This window comes from Bos mutus, chromosome 29 (genome assembly GCF_027580195.1).
Source record: "Bos mutus isolate GX-2022 chromosome 29, NWIPB_WYAK_1.1, whole genome shotgun sequence".
NCBI classification, from domain to species: Eukaryota; Metazoa; Chordata; class Mammalia; order Artiodactyla; family Bovidae; genus Bos; species Bos mutus.
This window is the reverse complement of record NC_091645.1, coordinates 11,947,836-11,968,174: the sequence shown is the minus strand read 5'-3', so window position 1 is coordinate 11,968,174 and position 20,339 is coordinate 11,947,836. Positions and strand designations below refer to the sequence as shown.

The window sequence follows — 20,339 nt, the reverse complement described above, 5'->3', positions numbered from 1 at the left end:
GAGATCATGGAGAGATGCTCAGTAAATATGAATTCCCTTCTCTTCTAAAGTGTGGTCATCTTCTGGACATTTAGATAATCTAGACTATATAAGAAGGAAAAAAAATCCTGCTTTGGTCTTCACTGGCTGTGCCGGTCATTGTCGAGAGAAAGGAAGCATCCGATGCCAAGGAGAAGGGAGTCATCACCACTGCTTTCCAAAGTTGTTGTATGAGCGGCGCCCTCAAAGGAAGAGGCCATCAGTGCTCAGGAAGTGACAGAGGTTTCCGACAGTTTTAAAGCACGGTGTCTGCAGTGTGACCCTTGGTTCAAACTGCATAAAAATAAAAATTAACTGACAAATGATAACAAGTACTTCCTCACTTTCCTATCTGTTGAATCACAGCCATTGTTTGGGTTGCAGCTCCTTGTTTAAATTAGGTTATTATATCACAATGATGCTGACCAAACATGCTAGTCATATAACAACAGGAAAACTTATTAAAAATGCCAAAGTGTGGGGAACACATGTATACCTGTGGGGAAAAAAAAAAAAATGCCAAAGTGTGTCAAGGCCTAAACATGCACATAAGTGCTTTTGCACTAATAAAACCTAGCCAGTACCAAGGACATCTTTCAAATATCTGGGTTGTTTGTTTTTTTTTTTTACCTCCTAAAAACCACAAATGTTCTGTGATGGAAGTGGAAAGGGAAGGGAATTTGAAGAGATTTGAGTTGAATGCCAGTTCTGCCATCGATTGGAGTACCTGAACTTCAACAAGGTACTTCATATCTTTCGGCTTGTTTTCTTACATGTAAAATTTAAAATAATAATGACTATCCCAGATGTTCTTTTTTTTAATTTTTAAATTTATTTTTAAATTAGAGTATAACTGCTTTATGATATTTTGTTAGTTCCTGCTATACAACATGAATTAGCTATAAGTATACATACATCCCCTCCCTTTCAATCCTTTTTTAATCAATTTATTTTAATTGGAGGCTAATTACTTTACAAATATTGTGGTGGTTTTTGCCATACATTGACCTGAATCAGCCATGGGTGTACATGAGTGCCCCATCCTGAACCCCCCTCCCACTTCCTCCCCGTCCCATCCCTCTGGATTGTCCCAGTGCACCATCTTTGTGTGTCCTGTTTCATGCATCGAACCCGGATTGGTCATCTATTTCACATATGGTAATACACATGTTTCAGTGCTATTCTCTCAAATCATCCCACCCTCGCCTTATACCACAGAGTCCAAAAGTCTGTTCTTTATGTGTCTCTTTTGCTGTCTCACATATAGGGTCATCGTTACCATCTTCCTAAATTCCATATATATGCATTAATATACTGAATTGGTGTTTTTCTTTCTAACTTATTTCACTCTGTATAATAGGTTCCAGTTTCATCCATCTCATTAGAACTGATGAAATGCATTATTTTTTAAAATGCATTAAAGTATTAAAAAGAAATGCATTCTTTTTAATAGTTGAGTAATATTCCATTGTGTATATGTAGCACAGCTTTCTTATCCATTTGTCTGCCAATGGACATCTAGGTTGCTTCCATGTTCTAGCTATTGTAAACAGTGCTGCAATGAACATTGGGGTACACATGTCTCTTTCAATTCTGGTTTCCTCAGTGTGTATGTCCAGCAGTGGGATTTCTGGGTTGTATGGCAGTTTTATTTCCAGTTTTTTAAGGAATCTCCACACTGTTCTCCATAGTGGCTGTACTAGTTTGCATGCCCACCAACACTGTGAGGGTTCCCTTTTCTCTGCACCCGCTCCAACATTTATTGTTTGTAGACTTTTTGACAGCAGCCATTCTGACATTTGCATTTCTCTGATAATGAGTGATGTTGAGCATTTTGTCATGTATTTGTTAGCCATCTGTATGTAGTCTTTGGAGAAATGTCTGTTTAGTTCTTTGACCCATTTTTTGATTGGATTGTTTATTTTTCTGATATTGAGCTGTATGAGCTGTTTGTATATTTTTGAGATTAATTATTTGTCAGTTGCTTTGTTTGCTATTATTTTCTCCCATTCTGAAGGCTGCCTTTTCACCTTGCTTATAGTTTCCTTCATTGTGCAAAAGCTTTTAAGTTTAATTAGGTCCCATTTGTTTATTTTTGCTTTTATTTCCATTACCCTGGGAGGTGGGTCATAGAGGATCTTGCTGTGATTTATGTCAGAGAGTGTTTTGCCTATATTTTCCTCTAGGAGTTTTATAGTTTCTGGTCTTACATTTAGATCTTTAACCCATTTTGAGTTTATTTTTGTATATGGTGTTAGAAAGTGTTCTAATTTCATCCTTTTACAGGTGGTTGATCAGTTTTTCCAGCACCACTTATTAAAGAGATTGTCTTTTCTCCATTGTATATTTTTGCCTCCTTTGTCAAAGATAAGGTGTCCATAGGTGCATGGATTTATCTCTGGGCTTTCTATTTTGTTCTACTGATTTATATTTCTGTCTTTGTGCCAGAACCATACTATCTTAATGACTGTAGCTTTGTAGTACAGTCTGAAGTCAGGTAGGTTGATTCCTCCAATTCCATTCTTCTTTCTCAAGATTGCTTTGGCTATTCAAGGTGTTTTTGTATTTCCACACAAATTATGAAATTATTTGTCTTAGCTCTGTGAAAAATACTGTTGGTAGCTTGATAGGGATTATATTGAATCTATAGATTGCTTTGGGTAGTATACTTATTTTCACTATATTGATTCTTCAGATCCATGAACATGGTATATTTCTCCATCTATTTGTGTCATCTTTGACTTCTTTCATCAGTGTTTTATAGTTTTCTATATATAGGTCTTTTGTTTCTTTTGACGATTTATTCCTAAGTATTTTATTCTTTTTGTTGTAATGGTGAATGGAATTGTTTCCTTAATTTCTCTTTCTGTTATCTCATAGTTAGTGTGTAGGAATGCAAGGGATTTCTGTGTGTTAATTTTATATTCTGCAATATATTCATTGATTAGCTCTACTAGTTTTCTGGTGGTATCTTTAGGGTTTTCTATGTAGAGGATTATGTCATTTGCAAACAGTGAGAGTTTTACTTCTTCTTTTCCAATCTGGATTCCTTTTATTTCTTTTTCTTCTCTGATCGCTGTGGCTAAAACTTCCAAAATTATGTTGACTAGTAGTGGTGAGAGTGGGCACCCTTGTCTTGTTCCTGACCCAGATGTGTCTTGTGATGATTAACTTGGATAATAAATTCATGCAAGTGCCTACCAAGGGCCTACAGGAAGTGAGAACTTGGTATATTTATGTATTTTGTAGTATATTATTAGCATTCACCTCCCAAGTCTGAAACCACTTTCAAACACACACACAAACATACACAATGATTTGTGTCATGTGTTTAATATTGCCACTTAGGAGGAAGAAATTAGTAGTATGAAACCTTAGCAATTTATTCTTAGTGTTCATTTAAAAAACCATGACCTTGAACTGCCCTGGTGGTACAGTGGATAAGAACTCGCCTGCTAATTCAGGGGTTATGATCCCTGCTCTGGGAAGATCCCCCATGCCTTAGGGCAACTAAGCCTGTGCACCACAACTACTAAGCCCGTGTTTAACTACTTAAATCCAAGTGCCCAAGCACCCAGAGCTCTACCACAAGCAAAGTCACTGCAATGAGAAGCCCACATATCACAATGAAGAGTAGTCCAAGCTTTCAGCAACTAGAGAAAGCCCACATGCAAAGTAACAAAGACTCCAGCACAGCCAAAACTAATTAAAAAAAATTTTTTTTTTCAATGACCTAACAAAGTAAAATTTAACAAAAAAAACCTTTTCAGCTCTCTTGGGTACTGACTTGGTAACATTAAGAGCCTCTTAAACACCAAATATGTTGTGGTCTAGTATGGGATATGCTTTTGCTTTTGACTTTCTGTCCAATCACCAGTAACCAGTGCTACAGCACAATATATTTTAGTACACATTCAAAGTGAAAGTCACTCAGTCGTGCCCAACTCTTTGAGACCCCATGGACTATCCAGTCCATGGAATTCTCCAGGCCAGAATACTGGAGTGGGTAGCCATTCCCTTCTCCAGGGGATCTTCCCAACCTAGGGGTCGAACCCAGGAGTACACGTTCATTGCTGTACAAATCATGCAGCTCTGAGGAAAGGTACATACTGCAGCAATAAAACATGGCAATTTTAGATTTTTGAACTGACTTATAATGAAATTAAATAATCTGTGATATCCCTTTCATCACTTCATATGCTAAACATTATAAATCCATATCTCAAGGAACTACTTATTTCCTCCCAGGTGGGAAAACAATGGCTCAAACAGCTGGACTTCTCATAAAAGTGATTAAAGAGATTAGCTTAAATTTTCAGTCTAATATCCTTTAAAACAATAACACTTTATTAAATAAATGGGAGAATAGTACTATTATTGTAAATACTATGTTTAAAGATGAGACCAATATCCAGACTTTTAAAGAAAATAAAATACTTAGGTGGAATTAACTGGACTTGACTCCCTAATCCATGGACTGGGAGACTTTCAAAAGCAGAGTGCCAAACAGTGACCTGTATCCTTTGGAGTTATTAGATATGAGGGGGGACATTCAAGGACCTCTGCAAGTGGAGTGGAAAAGATATGCTAGGGACTAGTCCAGGTAGCATAGAGTAGGGACCTTTATAGGAACTCTAATTAACTTATTTCGAGCCAAATTTTGTACATCGACTGCTTAAAAAGCTTAAAATGGAGGATCTGCTAATAGATTTATGGTAAACTACATTAAGTGCCAAGTTTAAGGGGACAAAATTCTACAGTAGTGACCTTATTCCTTTATTCCCATGGAGAGAGAGAGAGTGAGTCACTCAGTTGTGTCCAATTCTTTTCGACCCCATGAACTTTAGCCTGCCAGGCTCCTCCATCCATGGGATTTTCCAGGCAAGAATAGTGGAGTGGGTTGCCATTTCCTTCTCCATGGAATCTTCCCAACCCTGGTATCGAACCCAGTCTCCTGCACTGCAGGCAGACTCTCTACTATCTGAGACACCAGGGATATCCTCTTATTCCCACAGAGTGCCTTTTAGTGATCATCAATGGAGGTCTATTAATATATTTTGCTCTAGAATGTATACAGTCACCCAAATATATCTCCTAGTATTTTTACCCTAGGTAGCATAGTCCCCTTCTGCTACTAAAATAGTCCCCATTCATTTTTTAAATTAATTTTTATTGGAGTATAGTTGATTTACAATGTTGTGTTAGTTTCGGTTGTATAGCAGAGTGAATCATTTATACATATACATATATCCACTCTTTTTTACAGTTCTTTTCCCATGTAGGTCATTATAGAATACTGAGAATTCCCTGTGTTATACAGAAGGTTCTTATTAGTTATCCACTTTATATATAGTACAGTGAATATGTCAATCCCTTATCTCCCAATTTATCCCTACCTCGCTTTCTCCCCTGGTAACCATACGTTTGTTTTCTACATCTGTGACTATTTCTGTTTTGTAAATAGGTTCACTTGCAATATTTAGATTCCACATAAAAATGATATCATATGATATCTGTTTTTCTCTGACTTAACATCACTCAGTATGACAGTCTCTAGGTCTATTTATGTTGCTGCAAATGATATTATTTCATAGTTTTTTATGGCTGAATAATATTCCACTGTGTGTGTGTCTGTATATACATATGTGTGTGTGTGTGTGTGTGTGTGTGTGTGTGTATCTTTATCTGTTCCTTTGTTGATGGACATTTAGGTGACTTAGAGTACATGTATATTTTTGAACTATGGTTTTCTTCAGGTATATGCCAAGGCATGGGATTGTAGGATCATATGGTAATTCCATTTAAAATATAACTATCATATGACCCTTCAAACTCATTCATTTAAATTCTTCTTTCCATAACACAAAACCAAGGCCAGAAGAAAGTTCTGTATTATTAAAACCTCTGTTATGATTTTTTTTACTCTCCAAAATTACCCAACTTGCTATTAAAAAAGATAACTGAAACTCCTTATTCCTCAACTAGGCTGTATATTGTCATCCTGCTTATTTAACTTATACGCAGAGTACATCATGAGAAACGCTGGGCTGGAAAAAACACAAGCTGTAATCAAGACTGCCGGGAGAAATACCCATAACCTCAGATATGCAGATGACACCACCCTTATGGCAGAAAGTGAAGAGGAACTAAAAAGTTTCTTGATGAAAGTGAAAGAGGAGAGTGAAAAAGTTGGCTTAAAGCTCAACATTCAGAAAACAAAGATCATGGCATCTGGTCCCATCACTTTATGGGAAATAGATGGGGAAACAGTGGAAACAGTGTCAGACTTTATTTTTGGGGGCTCCAAAATCACTGCAGATGGTGACTGCAGCCATGAAATTAAAAGACGCTTACTCCTTGGAAGGAAAGTTATGACCAACCTAGATAGCATATTCAAAAGCAGAGACATTACTTTGCCAACAAAGGTCCGTCTAGTCAAGGCTATGGTTTTTCCAGTGGTCATGTATGGATGTGAGAGTTGGACTGTGAAGAAGGCTGAGCGCCGAAGAATGGATGCTTTTGAACTGTGGTGTTGGAGAAGACTCTTGAGAGTCCCTTGGACTGCAAGGAGATCCAACCAGTCCATTCTGAAGGAGATCAGCCCTGGGATTTCTTTGGAAGGAATGATGCTAAAGCTGAAACTCCAGTACTTTGGCCACCTCATGCGAAGAGTTGACTCATTGGAAAAGACTCTGATGCTGGGAGGGATTGGGGGCAGGAGGAGAAGGGGACGACAGAGGATGAGATGGCTGGATGGCATCACTGACTCGATGGACATTAGTCTGAGTGAACTCCGGGAGTTTACTCACAACTCCCGGTGATGGACAGGGAGGCCTGGCATGCTGCGATTCATGGGGTCGCAAAGAGTCAGACACGACTGAGTGACTGAACTGAAATGAATCTGGATTTCCTTACAGATGTGACTTTTACAACTATCTCTGAATCATAAATTACAAAATCTTCTATCTATTCCAGAAATACAGCTGGTAAAGAGGCAAAGTGGAATACAGGCTTTGATGACACCAAACCTCAGTTTAAATCCTGATGCTATCATTTATGAGCTGTGTGATCATGGATAAATTACTTCATCTCTGAGCCCTTTATTCCTCTGTAAAATAGATGCAGTAGCTCTGTGCAGGGTTAAAGATAAGCATATGAAGAGCAGTACCTGTCACAAGGTGAATGTGTCATATCCTGGTGAACAGAGCAGTGCTATGTCTCACAGCAACTCAACACCAAGTCATGTTCTTAAAATCAATGAAAACTTCAAAGAAGGAATATCCACACCAAGAGTGTGTAAATGGAAATAGTAACACTGACTTCACAATGATGACTGCCCACCTCTCGCCTCATCACCTCTGCCCTGTCTCAGTCTTACTGACCTCCTTTCAATTCCTCCTACTTGTTTCTAAATTAGTATCTTATACACAGTATATCCTCTATTTGGACAAAAATCTCAATCACCTCCCTTCTCCTGGCCAATAATTCCTCCTCAGCTTCCTGCCTCTGCTTTAACACCACTGCTGACCGGAGGATTTCCTGATATCCAAGACTTAGGACCCTACTGTGGCTCCCACAACATATTATTTCCTTAAAACACACATCATAGTTGTAATTACTTATCACTATCTTCTTTCCCATTAAAATGAAGTTTCATGAGGTATGTCTTTGCTTTCCCCTTATCCCTAGCAACTGACAGTATATGGCACATAGGAAGAGTTCAATAAATATGTGTCAAGTGAATATATAACTGTGTTGTTTTCCTCTATAAATGTTAGATATCATAACTTCTATAATAGTTATACTTTCATACATGTAAATTCTATCACACAACCAAACTGAAGGGATGCTGTGGCAAAGTTCCTAAAGAAATCTGACTTTAATAAAACTGTCTTTTCCTTACACCGTGTGGACAGTTCTCACAATATAAATAGCAAGAAAGAGAACATCATGAGCCTGACAGAGACATAGCAGCTGTTTCTCTCCATTCACAGCACCACAGGCAACTTGGAACTAACTGACTCATATACAACAGATAGCAAGGATTTACAAACACACATGGTTAATTAGCCTCTGTTTGCAAATGAAAAGCCAAAAAAAAAAAAAAAAAAAAAAACCATAAAAATACTGCCTTTACTTTAGCTCCCTAATAAACAAAGGCACTTCACAATCACCAGAGAAGTAGCTTTGAAGGAGATATTGTTCCTGAAATGTTCATTCTTCACCCTTCCCTCAACCCACATCCATACACATACAGGGACTGCTGCACTCCCTACCATGACCCTTCTCTGTAGATATGCTGAGAAAAAGGTCAGTACAGTTCATCTCCAGATCATCAAAATAAGAGGATGAAAACAAGTAGGCCTGTTCTTATTTGCCTGGCTTCCTACCTTGTTCCCTCAAAGCATCTTAAACAGCTGGGAATCAAGTTTCCATACTCTTCCCTTCCCTATGCATACACACCCCTTCCTTACCTCAATGTGCAGGGAAGCAGGAAAAGGGAAGGGGAGAGATACTGATTCAAAAAACATTTGTGCAGACGATATTCTAAGTAAAACAATGTGCAAAGGGCTGTGAAGGGGTACGGATACTTACAAGACAGGCTTCCTGCTTTGAAAGGGGAACAAAAGGTTTTAACACAAGGCTAGAGTTAAGACAAATGCCATGAGACAAGTACAAAGAAAGATCTGACCAATCACACACTTTCTGGCCCCTGGAGGAGGAGTGTCTGAGATGGGGCTTAAAAAATGGAAGGGGTTGATAAAGGAGGAAAGAGGCAAGGGAGAGGCATTCCAAGCAAAGGGAACAATGTGGGTTAAAACACAGAAACAGGAAAGCAATGGGCATGTGTGGAGAACAGATTAGCAAACTGGAAAGGTGGGTTGGAGCCAAAGGGTGGAAGGCCTCAAACACTACAGGATTTTTTTCTTGAGAAAGCAAAAAATCAGGAAACATTGCAGGTCCTGAGAAGAAGAGTGGTTTGACTGAAGGGAGGTGATTAATGTGGCCCATGGGGACTGCAGTGGAGGAGGAACTACAGGTTGCAAGGAGGACCAGTTAAGACTCTTTCAGGGACTTCCTTGGTGGTCTAGTAGATAAGAATTCACCTTGCAGTACAGAGGACATGGGTTTGATCCCTGATTGGGGAACTAGGATCCCAAATACCACAGAACAATTAAACCTGCATGTCACAACTAAGACCTGATACAATTATTAAACAAATAGTTTAAAAAAAAAAAAAAAGACTCAGGGAAACCTTCCTGAGATAAGCCTTTCCATTCCACTGTACACCCATATGTATACATACAAACCACCTTACTTATTTAACGTATATGCAGAGTACATCATGCGAAATGCCAGGCTGGACAAAGCACAAGCTGGGATCAAGATTGCCAGAAGAAATATCAATAACCTCAAATATGCAGATGACACCACTCTTATGACAGAAAGTGAAGAGGAACTTTAGAGCCTCTTGATGAAAGTGAAGGAAGAAACTGAAAAAGTCAGCTTAAAACTCAAGGAAGATCATGGCATCCTGTCCCATCACTTCATGGCAAATAGATGGGGAAACAATGGAAACAGTGAAAGACTATTTTTTTTGGTTCCAAAATCACTGCAGATGGTGACTGCAGCCATGAAATTAAAAGACGCTTGCTCCTTGGAAGAAAAGCTATGACCAACCTACACAGCATATTAAAAAACAGAGACATTACTTTGCCAACCAAAGTCCATCTAGTCAAAACTATGGTTTTTCCAGTAGTCATGTATGGATATGAGTTGGACCATAAAGAAGGCTGAGTGCCAAAGAATTTGAACTTTGCTTCTGAACTGTGGTGTTGGAGAAGACTCTTGAGAGTCCCGTGGACTGCAACCAGTTTGGGATGGATTGAACCAGTCCAACCTAAAGGAAATCAATCCTGAATATTCAGGATTATTATCCTGGAGAAGGAAATTGCAACCCACTCCAGTACTCTTGCCTGGAAAATTCCATAGATGGAGGAGCCTGGTGGGCTACAGTCTATGGGGCTGCAGAGTCGGACATGACTGAGCAACTTCACTTTCTTTTTCTTTTCCTGAATATTCATTGGAATGACTGATGCTGAAGCTGAAGCTCCAATACTTTGGCCACCTGATGGGAAGAAGTGACTCATTGGAAAAGGCTCTGATGCTGGGAAAGATTGAAGGCGGGAGGAGAAAGGGACAAAAGAGGATAAGATGGTTGGATGGCATCACTGACTTGATGGACAGGAGTTTGAACAAGCTCCAGGAGTTGGTGATGGACAGGGAAGCCTGGTGTGCTGCAGTCCATGGGGTCGCAAAGAGTCAGGACACAACTGAGCAACTGAACTGATCACCTTGCTTTCCAGGTGTCACAGTGGTAAAGAATCCTCCTGCCAATCAGGAGCTGCAGGAGACAAAGATTCAATCTGTGGGTCATGAAGATGCTCTGGAGTAAGAAATGGCAACCCACTCAAATATTCTTGCCTGGAAAATTCTATGAACAAATGAACCTGGTGGGCTATAGTTCATGGGGTCACAAAGAGTCAGACAAAACTGAGCACACATCACCTTGCTTATTTCCTTCAAGGCAATCATTACAGTCTATAATTATCTTATGTTTATTTGCTTATTATCTACTTCCTAACCAGAAAATAAGTTCCACATGAGCAGTCCAACTATTGTCTCAAGAACCGTGCCTGCCATATATACAGACTGTCAGTAATTTTTTTTTTTTTAATGGTAACAGTGCCACAAGGAGAAAGTCATCATTTAACCAGATGAGTCTGGTTCTGAGTCAGAACTATAGATCCAGGAGAAAAGGGAATTCTCCTACACTTCTGGTGGGAATGTAAGTTGATACAGCCTCTTTGGAAGAAGTATGGAGATTCCTTAATAAGCTAGGAATAAAACCATCATGTGATCCAGTAATCCTACTCCTAGGCATGAGTGCCAAAACTGAAAAAGACACATGTACCCCAATGTTCACTGCAGCACTATTTATAATAGCTGGGACATTGAAGCAACCTAGATGTCCATCAACAGATGAATGGATAAAGTAGCTCTGGTACATACATACGATGGAATACTACTCAGCCATAAAAAGGAATGCATTTGAGTCAGTTCTAATGAGATGGATGAACCTAGAGCCTATTATACAGAGTTAAGGAAGTCAGAAAAAGGAATATAAATATCATATACAGATGCATATAAATGGAATCTAGAAAGATGGTACTGATGAATTAATTTTCAGGGCAGCAATGGAGAAACAGACATAGAGAACAGACCTATGGACATGGGGGAAGGGAAGGAGAGAGAGGGTGAGATTTATGGAGATGGTAACATAGAAACTTACAATACCATATGTAAGCTAGATAACCAATAATTTGCTATATGACTCAGAGAACTCAAACAGGGGCACTTTGACAATTCAGAAGGGTGAGATGGGGAAGGAGATGGGAGGGAGGTTCAGGAGGGAAGGAACATGGGTGTACTTATGGCTGATTCTTGTTGATATATGACAGAAACCACAAAATTCTGTAAAGCAACTATCCTTCAATTAAAAAAATTAAGTGACCAAAAAAATCCTAAAAAAAAAAAACAAAACTACAGATTTAAGTAGAAATATTAGGAGGCAGAGTGAGGTAGTGATTAGAATACACTTGGTACCTCAGTTCCTCCATCTATAAATTGGGAATAGCAGTACCAAAATCACATGAGGTCAATGGGAGAATTAATGAGCTAATATGTGTGAAGTGTTTATATAAACATAAATATAATGCTCTATGTTATAAATATTGTATCAGTGGGAGAGCTAATTTTTAATTTAAAAAACATTTTACATGATCTCAGTCTGTATCTTACTCAAAGTTGAGATAGAAAAATCGTTGAGGTCTCATCTGTCCATAGGGTCGCACAGAATCGGACACAACTGAAGCGACTTAGCATGTATGCATGCACTGGAGAAGGAAATGGCAACCCACTCCAGTGTTCTTGCCTGGAGAGGACAGAGGAGCCTGGTGGGCTGCTGTCCATGGGGTCACACAGAGTCGGACACAATTGAAGCAACTTAGCAGCAGCAGCCGCAGCATTTACCAAAGGCAATTAATGGTAGGGCAAAAAACAGAACTTCTGCCCACATCCCTACCTGATATATTAATATATATCCACTCTTGATATAATTCCCTATAGATAGGAGGCACTCATGAACAGAATTACAGGTGCATCAGAGATCAGCAGATCTAATCTTCTCATCTTACATATTAGTACACTGAGATCTAGAGTGAAGCAACTTGCCCAACATAGTAGTACAAGTTAGTAGCAGGGCTGATACTAGCAACCAAATTTTGAAAGTGTTGTGTTTTATGTACTAAAGCATAAAACCCCTGTAATATGCAGATGGATATAAACATGCATGCTTAGTCACTCAGTTGTGTCCGATGCTTTGTGACCCCATGGACTGTAGCCCACCAGGCTCTTTTCTCCATAGAATTTCCCAGGCAAGAATACTTGAGCGGATTGCCATTTCCTACTCCAAGTGATATTCCTGACCAAGGGATCAAACCTGAGTCTCTTGTGTCTCCTGCATTGCAGGCAAATTCTTCACCATTGTACCACCCGACAGTATAACCTCTAAAATTAACTTTTGCTGAAACTACATTTTAGCATTAATTGGTAAAATATTTAAAACTCAGCTATTAGAAAGACAGTGTTAGATTTAGTATTATCAAGGAGGTACTTGAAAAAACCTGAAAGGATACAATTATTATCATACATTTTTCTCTCCACAATTTACCAAAACTAAAAATAGTATAGGAAAAAAGTGGAATTAGCTTCACACGCCTTTTTTTATGTATCAGTCTTATGTGAAAGAAAATAATTTCAAATGAGGAAAAAAGTTAATTTCTATGTTCTACTTACAAGTGTACTATACTACATCCCACTGAAGAAAAAGAAACATTTGCACTAGTTAAGTAACAGAAAAGAATTCACAAAGACTTTCATATTTACCAGAATAACTATTTTAGATATGATACGGAATGACTTAAATATTTTACTCTGAGTGGACAGGAGGTACATGCTCAGTTGCTCGGTCGTGTCCGACTCTTTGTGACCCCCTGGACTGTAACCCACCCAGCTCCTCTGTCCATGGGATGATCCCGGCAAGAATACTAGAGTGGGTTGCTATTTTCTCCTCCAGAGGATCTTCCCCACCGAGGGATCGAACCTCCATCTTCTGCAGCTCCTGCATTGGCAGGCAGATTCTTTACCACTGAGCCACCTGGGAAGCCCCCAGAGAAGAAGTTAAAGCCATATGAAAAAACTGCAAGGTAAAATAAAAATAACATTTACCATTTACTAAGTGTTTACCAAGGGATCTAAACTGTGCAGCTGCTGCTGCTGCTGCTGCTAAGTCGCTTCAATCGTATCCGACTCTGTGCGGCCCCATAGATGGCAGCCCACCAGGCTCCTCTGTCCCTGGGATTCTCCAGGCAAGAATACTGGAGTGGGTTGCCATTTCCTTCTCCAATGCATGAAAGTGAAAAGTGAAAGTGAAGTCGCTCATTTGTGTCTGACTCTTTGCGACCCCATGGACTGCAGCCCACCAGGCTCCCCCGTCCATGGGATTCTTCAGGCAAGAGCACTGGAGTGGGATGCCATTTCCTTCTCCACTAAACTGTGCTAAATAAACACTTTACACAAATCAGCTTATTTCACAACAAATCTGTGAGATGAATAGTATAATTAGCCCTATTTTGCTGATTATAAAAACAGAAGCTCACAGTAACTTGTCTGAAATTACTCAGGTAGTGTTAGAAACAGAATGCATTCTCAAACCTGTATGGTTGTCAAGCTCTATCAAGTTCCTAATCCTCAACAGTTTTGATCAAGATCAATTCATCATAGCTTACGGGTGAACTACATGACCCCTTCTGACAATGATTCTGTAAGTAAAAACAGAAATCAGTTCAGAATTCATATAATATTTGTGGCAGTATGCTCCAGGCATAAGGGGAAGGTCATCAATAGATGAACCAGTAAGAAGAGGAGAAAGGAAAAATGAAAAGAAGAACAGGAGGAGAAAAAGCGATAGGCCCTTCCAAGGCACCTGACACAGCTCCATTTTATTAGACATTCACTAGGACCACCATGACAAGAAAGGGAAACCCAGAATAGGAATTGAAAGTAGAACTGTAAGGGTAGAAAGTAGAACTGTAAGCTATAAATCAAAATTGCTTCATCTACCATGATGGTCTCACCATAGACGAGGAAGGAGCTGTAGGAAGGCCCTGCAGGAGTCAGCAGCCATGAGCTCAGTGCTGGGCCAGGATGCACAGTTCTCACATAAACACTGGTCAGTAGTTAAATAAGAATAGTAGAGTATAGATGACTGACCACTAGGTTTCTAGAAGAGGCATTACCATAAGCGTCAGCATATAGATCAACCTGAAATGCATGGCACTACAGAGAGTGTGGTTTAAAGACAGAGTAGGGGAGGAACCACCGTTTACTTCATTAAGATCCTCAATTTCCTAATGTTCCAGGCACTGTGCATGTGCTTTCCTGAATTACCATGTTTAACACTCACAACAGCCTTAGGGAGATGTAACAGTTAATTTTACATGTTAACTCAGCTGAGCCATGGTGCCCAGAATGCTCAAACATTCTAGATATTTCTGTGAAGGTAGTTTTTTTAGATGAGATTAATATTTAAAACAGTAGAGTTAGAGTATAGCAGCTTTACCCTCCATAATGTGGGTGGGTCTCATCCAATTAGGTGAGGCCTGAAAAGCACAAAAGACTGACTACTCTTGAGCAAGGAATTAGGCAAGTTGACTGCCTTGGGACTCAAACTGCAGCTCTTCCCTGGGTCTCCAGTCCACCAGCCTACCCTGCAGATTACAAGGCTCCTCAACAACATGAGTCAATTTCTTAAAATAAATCAATCCCTCTCTGTGAAGAAAGAGATACATATACACACACACATACACACACACACCCTACTAACTGTTTCTCTAGAAATCCCTGACTAATACAGTAGATACTGATTTCTATTTTCAACAGTGAGGAAAGTAACAGCCTGAAAGGACCCATTCTCTTTCCCCATTACATCACACAGCAAAATGCCTTCAGGATTCACATTCAGATCTGAGGGACTAGGGTGGGAGTAAGAGGGTAATAAGAACCATGGAAATTGAATAAACACAAGTTACGCATCCCAAGGAGCCCTTTACAACATTCGCATCACACATATGAGTGAATGAGTGAGTGAAAGTCACTCATCAGGTCCGACTCTTTGCGACCCTATGAACAATACAGTCCATGGAATTCTCCAGGCCAGAATACTTGAGTGGGTAGCCCTTCCCTTCTCCAGGGGATCTTCCCAACCCAGGGATCGAACCCAGATGTGGACTCTTTACCAGCTGAGCTACCAGGGAAGTCCAAGGATACTGGAGTGGGTAGCCTATCCCTTCTCCAGAAGATCTTCCTGACCCAGGAACTGTACTGGGGTCTCCTGCATTGCAGGTGGATTCTTTACCAGCTGAGCTATCAGGGAAGCCCTATCACACATACATGCAGAGCCCTTGATGTGCCCAAGTGATGTGTTATCCTTTCTCTGGTCTCCTGACTCAGTTATTTTTGATTAAAAACAAAATCAAACATTCCTACTAAATCAACATTTGAAGACTGTGAAAGAAAAGGAAATATAAATGGTAAAAAAAAATAGAAGGAAAAGATTAAAAAGGAAAATAAATAGATGATTTGTGTCATTAATTAAATGACGGTAGACCTTGCTTGGGCTTTCTTTGGGTAGTCATCCATTCACTCCCTCAACAAATATTTATTTTGTACTTTATATTTTTATGGGATTTTCTGGGTAATAGATAATGCTATCTAGCTGACACAAAATAGTAAATGTGAAAAAAGTCCAACTAGAATCAAGTAAGTTTCACAGAAAAGGTGATATTTCAGCTGGGACAGAGGTATGCATTTAACTAGCGGAGAAAAGGGGGGTATTCCGGACAGAATTTCTGACACAGTAAACTTCAACTGAGTCTATGTTCTATGTTGCTAAAAGTGTATGTGTGGAGAAGGTGGAAGGAGGTGGGGACCTATGGCAGGATATGAAGCTGAAAGACCAGCATGCAATGAGAAACAATATGAAGGACTTTGACCTTTATTCTGCAAGTAATCAGAGTTATGAAGGAGGGCTAAGCCTTTTTACTGAGACCATTCATGGAGTTTGCATGAATATAAGGACAACTGGGAATAGCTTAGACAGATATAACAACAGATAAAGAAATCATTACAAAGTTGAATGAAAATTAAACCTTGAATAAAGTCTTAGGTACAATAATAATGTTTATCATTAAAAGGCATGAAAGTACTTCATCTGCTCCAACTAAAAAAATTAAAGTTGAGTTTACACATACTTTTCAATCCCAACTAAAAATTTATGGTCCAGAAAAACTGGCAATTACTATAAAACCATTATTGTGCAACAATTATTATACAAACATTTGTATATATGTGAAAGTCTTTCTCTAAACAGTGAAATAAAACTCAATTGGAGTTGATGTAAATAAAATTATTATTATGGTAATAAATCTATTTGTGGAATCTGAGTCCTAAAATGTGAACTAAATATAAGCCAGAGGGCAAAACATGGCTGAATAAGGCCAAACAGATCTTGTAAATCACCACAAATGGAAAAAGAACTGGCCTTTTATATCTAAAGAGTGAAGTGGTCAAGAAAGAAATTTACAATGAAGGAATATAAATTAGGACCTAAGAGATCATTCAGTCTCTTCTACCTTTTCATTCCCCCTCTTTTCTGCTGATAGTTCTCTCACCATTCCTAAAAGGATTATAGATATCCATTTCAGTAGATTCCCTTCAACTTAACTTTAGTTATGGAACTCTGCAAAATCCCAGCATATAAAACAAATAAAAATATAAATCTCAGGCTGAAAGAAGTCAGAGAGTGGGGGTTCTGGGGTACCCTAACTTGGTTTCCACATGGGCCTTCACCATCCCTCTGAGACAGCTCCCCCAAAGCCTTAATTTTTCAGTAAAATGTGAAACACATTGGTCCTTTTCCAAACCTCTCAATTTACAAATGAGGAAATTGAAGCCTAGAGAATTGCCTAAAAAAAAGATGTTTCCTAGTACTCCTGCTAAAACTAGAATGCTTTCTCTTCATAATCTCTACATTTCTGGGTTAAAAATGATTTCTTATACTAGAAGTTCACGTCATCCCTCTATATCAAATTCCTACTCAAAATTCACATAAGTTAGTAACCATCAATTTACTAAGTGTCTACTCGAGACCAAATACTTTGTTAGGGATATGTCATCTCTTCTCATTTAACCACCACCAAATCCCCCAGAGGTCAAGAAATTGGGCTCAGAGAGATATATGAAACTTCCCAAGGTCACAGAGCTAGTATTAATAGATTGGAATTCTGATCTATCTAACTCCTAAAGCCAAACCTCAGACTCTTGCACTTCTAATCCCAATGTTTCCCAAATTTTTGCCTATCTTTTCACATGCATGCACATACACGTGCTCAGTTGCTCAGTCATGTTCAACTCTTTGAGACCCCACTGAACGTAGCCCATCAAGCTCCTGTGTCCATGGGATTTCTCAGGCAAGAATTTTGGGGTGGGTTGCCATTTCCTACTCCAGGGGATCTTCCCCCACCCAAGAATCAAACCCCCGTCTCTTTTATCTCCTGCTTTAGCAGGCAGATTCTCTACCACTGTGCTACCTGGGAAGGTCATCTATCTTTTCACAGGCTCCCAGAACTTTAAGTGATATTGTCATTTCACAAAAGATGTACTTCCTCATCCAGGCTTCTCAGGAAATACCTACCTCATGCTTCAGCCAAGCACAAAGACATCATGCCTACCTTAAACCTCTGAACTCAAAATTCAGAACTATAAAGATGCTCACCTTCACTCCCCCCTCCAAATTTTGACAGACTCCTACAACTTCCAGGGAAAGTTGAAAACTCTTAATGAAAGGGCTACAAAAGCAACAACTCTGAGCTGAGCATTAGACAACAGACTGGCATTTTAGATTGAAAAAATATTATATATTATCTGGTAAGATATTAGAAATGTGAACTTAGGTGCTGCTTTGGGACAAAAGACGACTGTCACCGCGAAGTAGGCTCCAGAGCTGGCATTAAATAACTTGAATTTGGCAGGAGGTCAAAGGAATTTTAAGGCATCCTCTGCAAGCAGGAGTTGAAGTGACTGTGATGGTCAATCACAGAAGGGAGTGTAGAGCCAGAAATGACAATAAATTACTGGTGACCGAAGGTGAGTTTAAACAGACTGGGACTTGGGGCCCCCGGACAAGTCCTCAGCATTAGGGTTCTACAATTTCGGATGAGCTCTGGTGCCCGAAAACCACAAAACCCCAGTCCTCGCCACCCACTCGGACACCCCAACCTTTTTGGCCTTACCTTCTGTTGGATGTAGCGAATCGAATACTTCAGGGTAATAGTGGGGCGGGATCTGAAGCTGGTTGACCAGCGTAGGCTGCTAGGGGCCCTCAGTGACGGCGATACGAGGCTGGCGGCCCCAGGAGTCAGGAAAGCTAGGAGCAGGAGCAGGAGCAGGAGGGAGCAGCGCCCCATGGCTCAGGACCGTGGCTGCAGAGCTGGTAGGAGGGAGACAGGCAGATGCACGCAGCCCCGCCCAGCCCGCAGCTCTGCCCCCGAGACAGGCCCCTCCTTCCCGGGGGAAACCCAATGCCACCCCGCCCCTCAGTTGCTACTGCTGCTAAGTCGCTTCAGACGTGTCCGACTCTGTGCGACCCCATAGACGGCAGCCCACCAGGCTCCCCCGTCCCTGGGATTCTCCAGGCAAGAACACTGGAGTGGGTTGCCATTTTCTTCTCCAATGCATGAAAGTGAAAAGTGAAAGTGAAGTCCCTCAGTCGTGTCCGACCCTCAGCGACCCCATGGACTGCAGCCTTCCAAGCTCTTCTGTCCATGGGATCTTCCAGGCAAGAGTACTGGAGTGGGGTGCCATTGCCTTCTCCGTAAAGCCTCTCAAATTCGAATTGCCCAAGCCATTCCGACCCCCGTCCCAGTCCCACAGGGCGCCGCCAGGTTTCATTTCCCTCTTGTACCGTCCCCTTACCTTCCGACTCAAAGCCTGCCTTTATCATCCCAGGGCCCCTCCTATCTGACCTCTGAACCCCATTCTTAACTATATCACCCCCCACAAACACTTTCTTCCCATCCTATATCCTCCCCTTTATCGTCACTGCCAAACCCTGCCCTGTCCACCTCTATTTCATCGCCACATCTTTGTCCTCCACAAATCCTACATAATAATAGTGTGTGCATGCGTGCAAACGTGCCAGGCCGCTTGGGTCGTGTCCAAATCTTTGCGACCCTATAGACAGTAGCCTGCCAGGCTCCTCTGTCCATGGGATTCTCCAGGCAAGAATACTAGAGTGAGTTGCCATGCCCTCCTCCAGGGGAATCTTCCCAACCCAAGGATATAACCCAAGTTCCCCCCATTGCAGGCGGATTCTTTAGCGTCTGAGCCACCAGGGAAGCCCCGGGAAGGGCTACTGCCAACTAAAAACTGGTACTCGCCACCAGCTCTACAAGGACTAAATCATTCACTAGTCACTCAGCCCTGACAGTCAAAACACTCTGAAAGGAGGAGCTCAGGGTACAGATCTGCTCCCCCTGACTGGCAGCGGCATCTGCCAATCCGCGTTAATGTGTGCATATCCTGTCCTTTTCACTAAAACCATGTATACTACTAACCTATCCCCACTAGGTCTGGCTCCTTTGCACCGCCACCTCCATGTCAGCCTGATAACCTCCTAGGGCACTCTGTCGGTCACCCCTACACATGCGTGAAACCCACACAGTCCACTTCTCAACGGAAGTCGCCCCGGAATCCCACTAGGTCCCGGTCCCTGCTTCTAAGCTTCCGGCACCCAGCTTCGGACCCCGCCTTCCCCTCTCCTTGGGCGCAGTCCCAGCCCCAGCAGGCGGAGTCCCCTTCGGTCTTCCGACTCTCCCACCACCAACTTCCGCTTCTCCTTCCAGTAAGCCAGGTGAACCTCGGTCTGAGGGGCGCTCCCACCCACTACCACCCTTCCCGGGGTCCCTACGCCTAGCTGGCTCAACGCTGCCTCAAAACCAACTGTACAGACTGTACTACTGCTCAATCAGTTGACAAAGGACACTTGCCTAAACCTCTCCGACAAAAATGGTCGTTCCCAAAACCTCACAGGTTGTCGCGCTACATCTCCACCCTCGGCGGCGTCTTCTTCTGATTGGCTC

At 41.0% G+C, this 20,339-nt stretch overlaps 1 protein-coding gene across 2 annotated transcripts in view; it reads right to left on the bottom strand.

Moving 5' to 3' along the window:
• Window positions 1-20,333, bottom strand: part of PRCP (prolylcarboxypeptidase) — an 86,220-nt gene extending 65,887 nt beyond the window's left edge. Inside the window, exons 1-2 of one of the 2 annotated variants that reach the window (XM_005894640.2) lie at window positions 20,288-20,333; window positions 18,492-18,688 (exon numbers count right to left, since the gene is read on the bottom strand). In XM_005894640.2, coding sequence (XP_005894702.2) covers window positions 18,492-18,665 — 174 coding nt within the window. In that variant the 5' untranslated portion in view covers window positions 18,666-18,688; window positions 20,288-20,333. Of the gene's footprint in view, window positions 1-18,491; window positions 18,689-19,814; window positions 20,028-20,287 lie in introns of those variants that run through there. The other variant, XM_070365182.1, reaches the window with a different exon arrangement.
• Window positions 20,334-20,339: the final 6 nt, after the last annotated feature.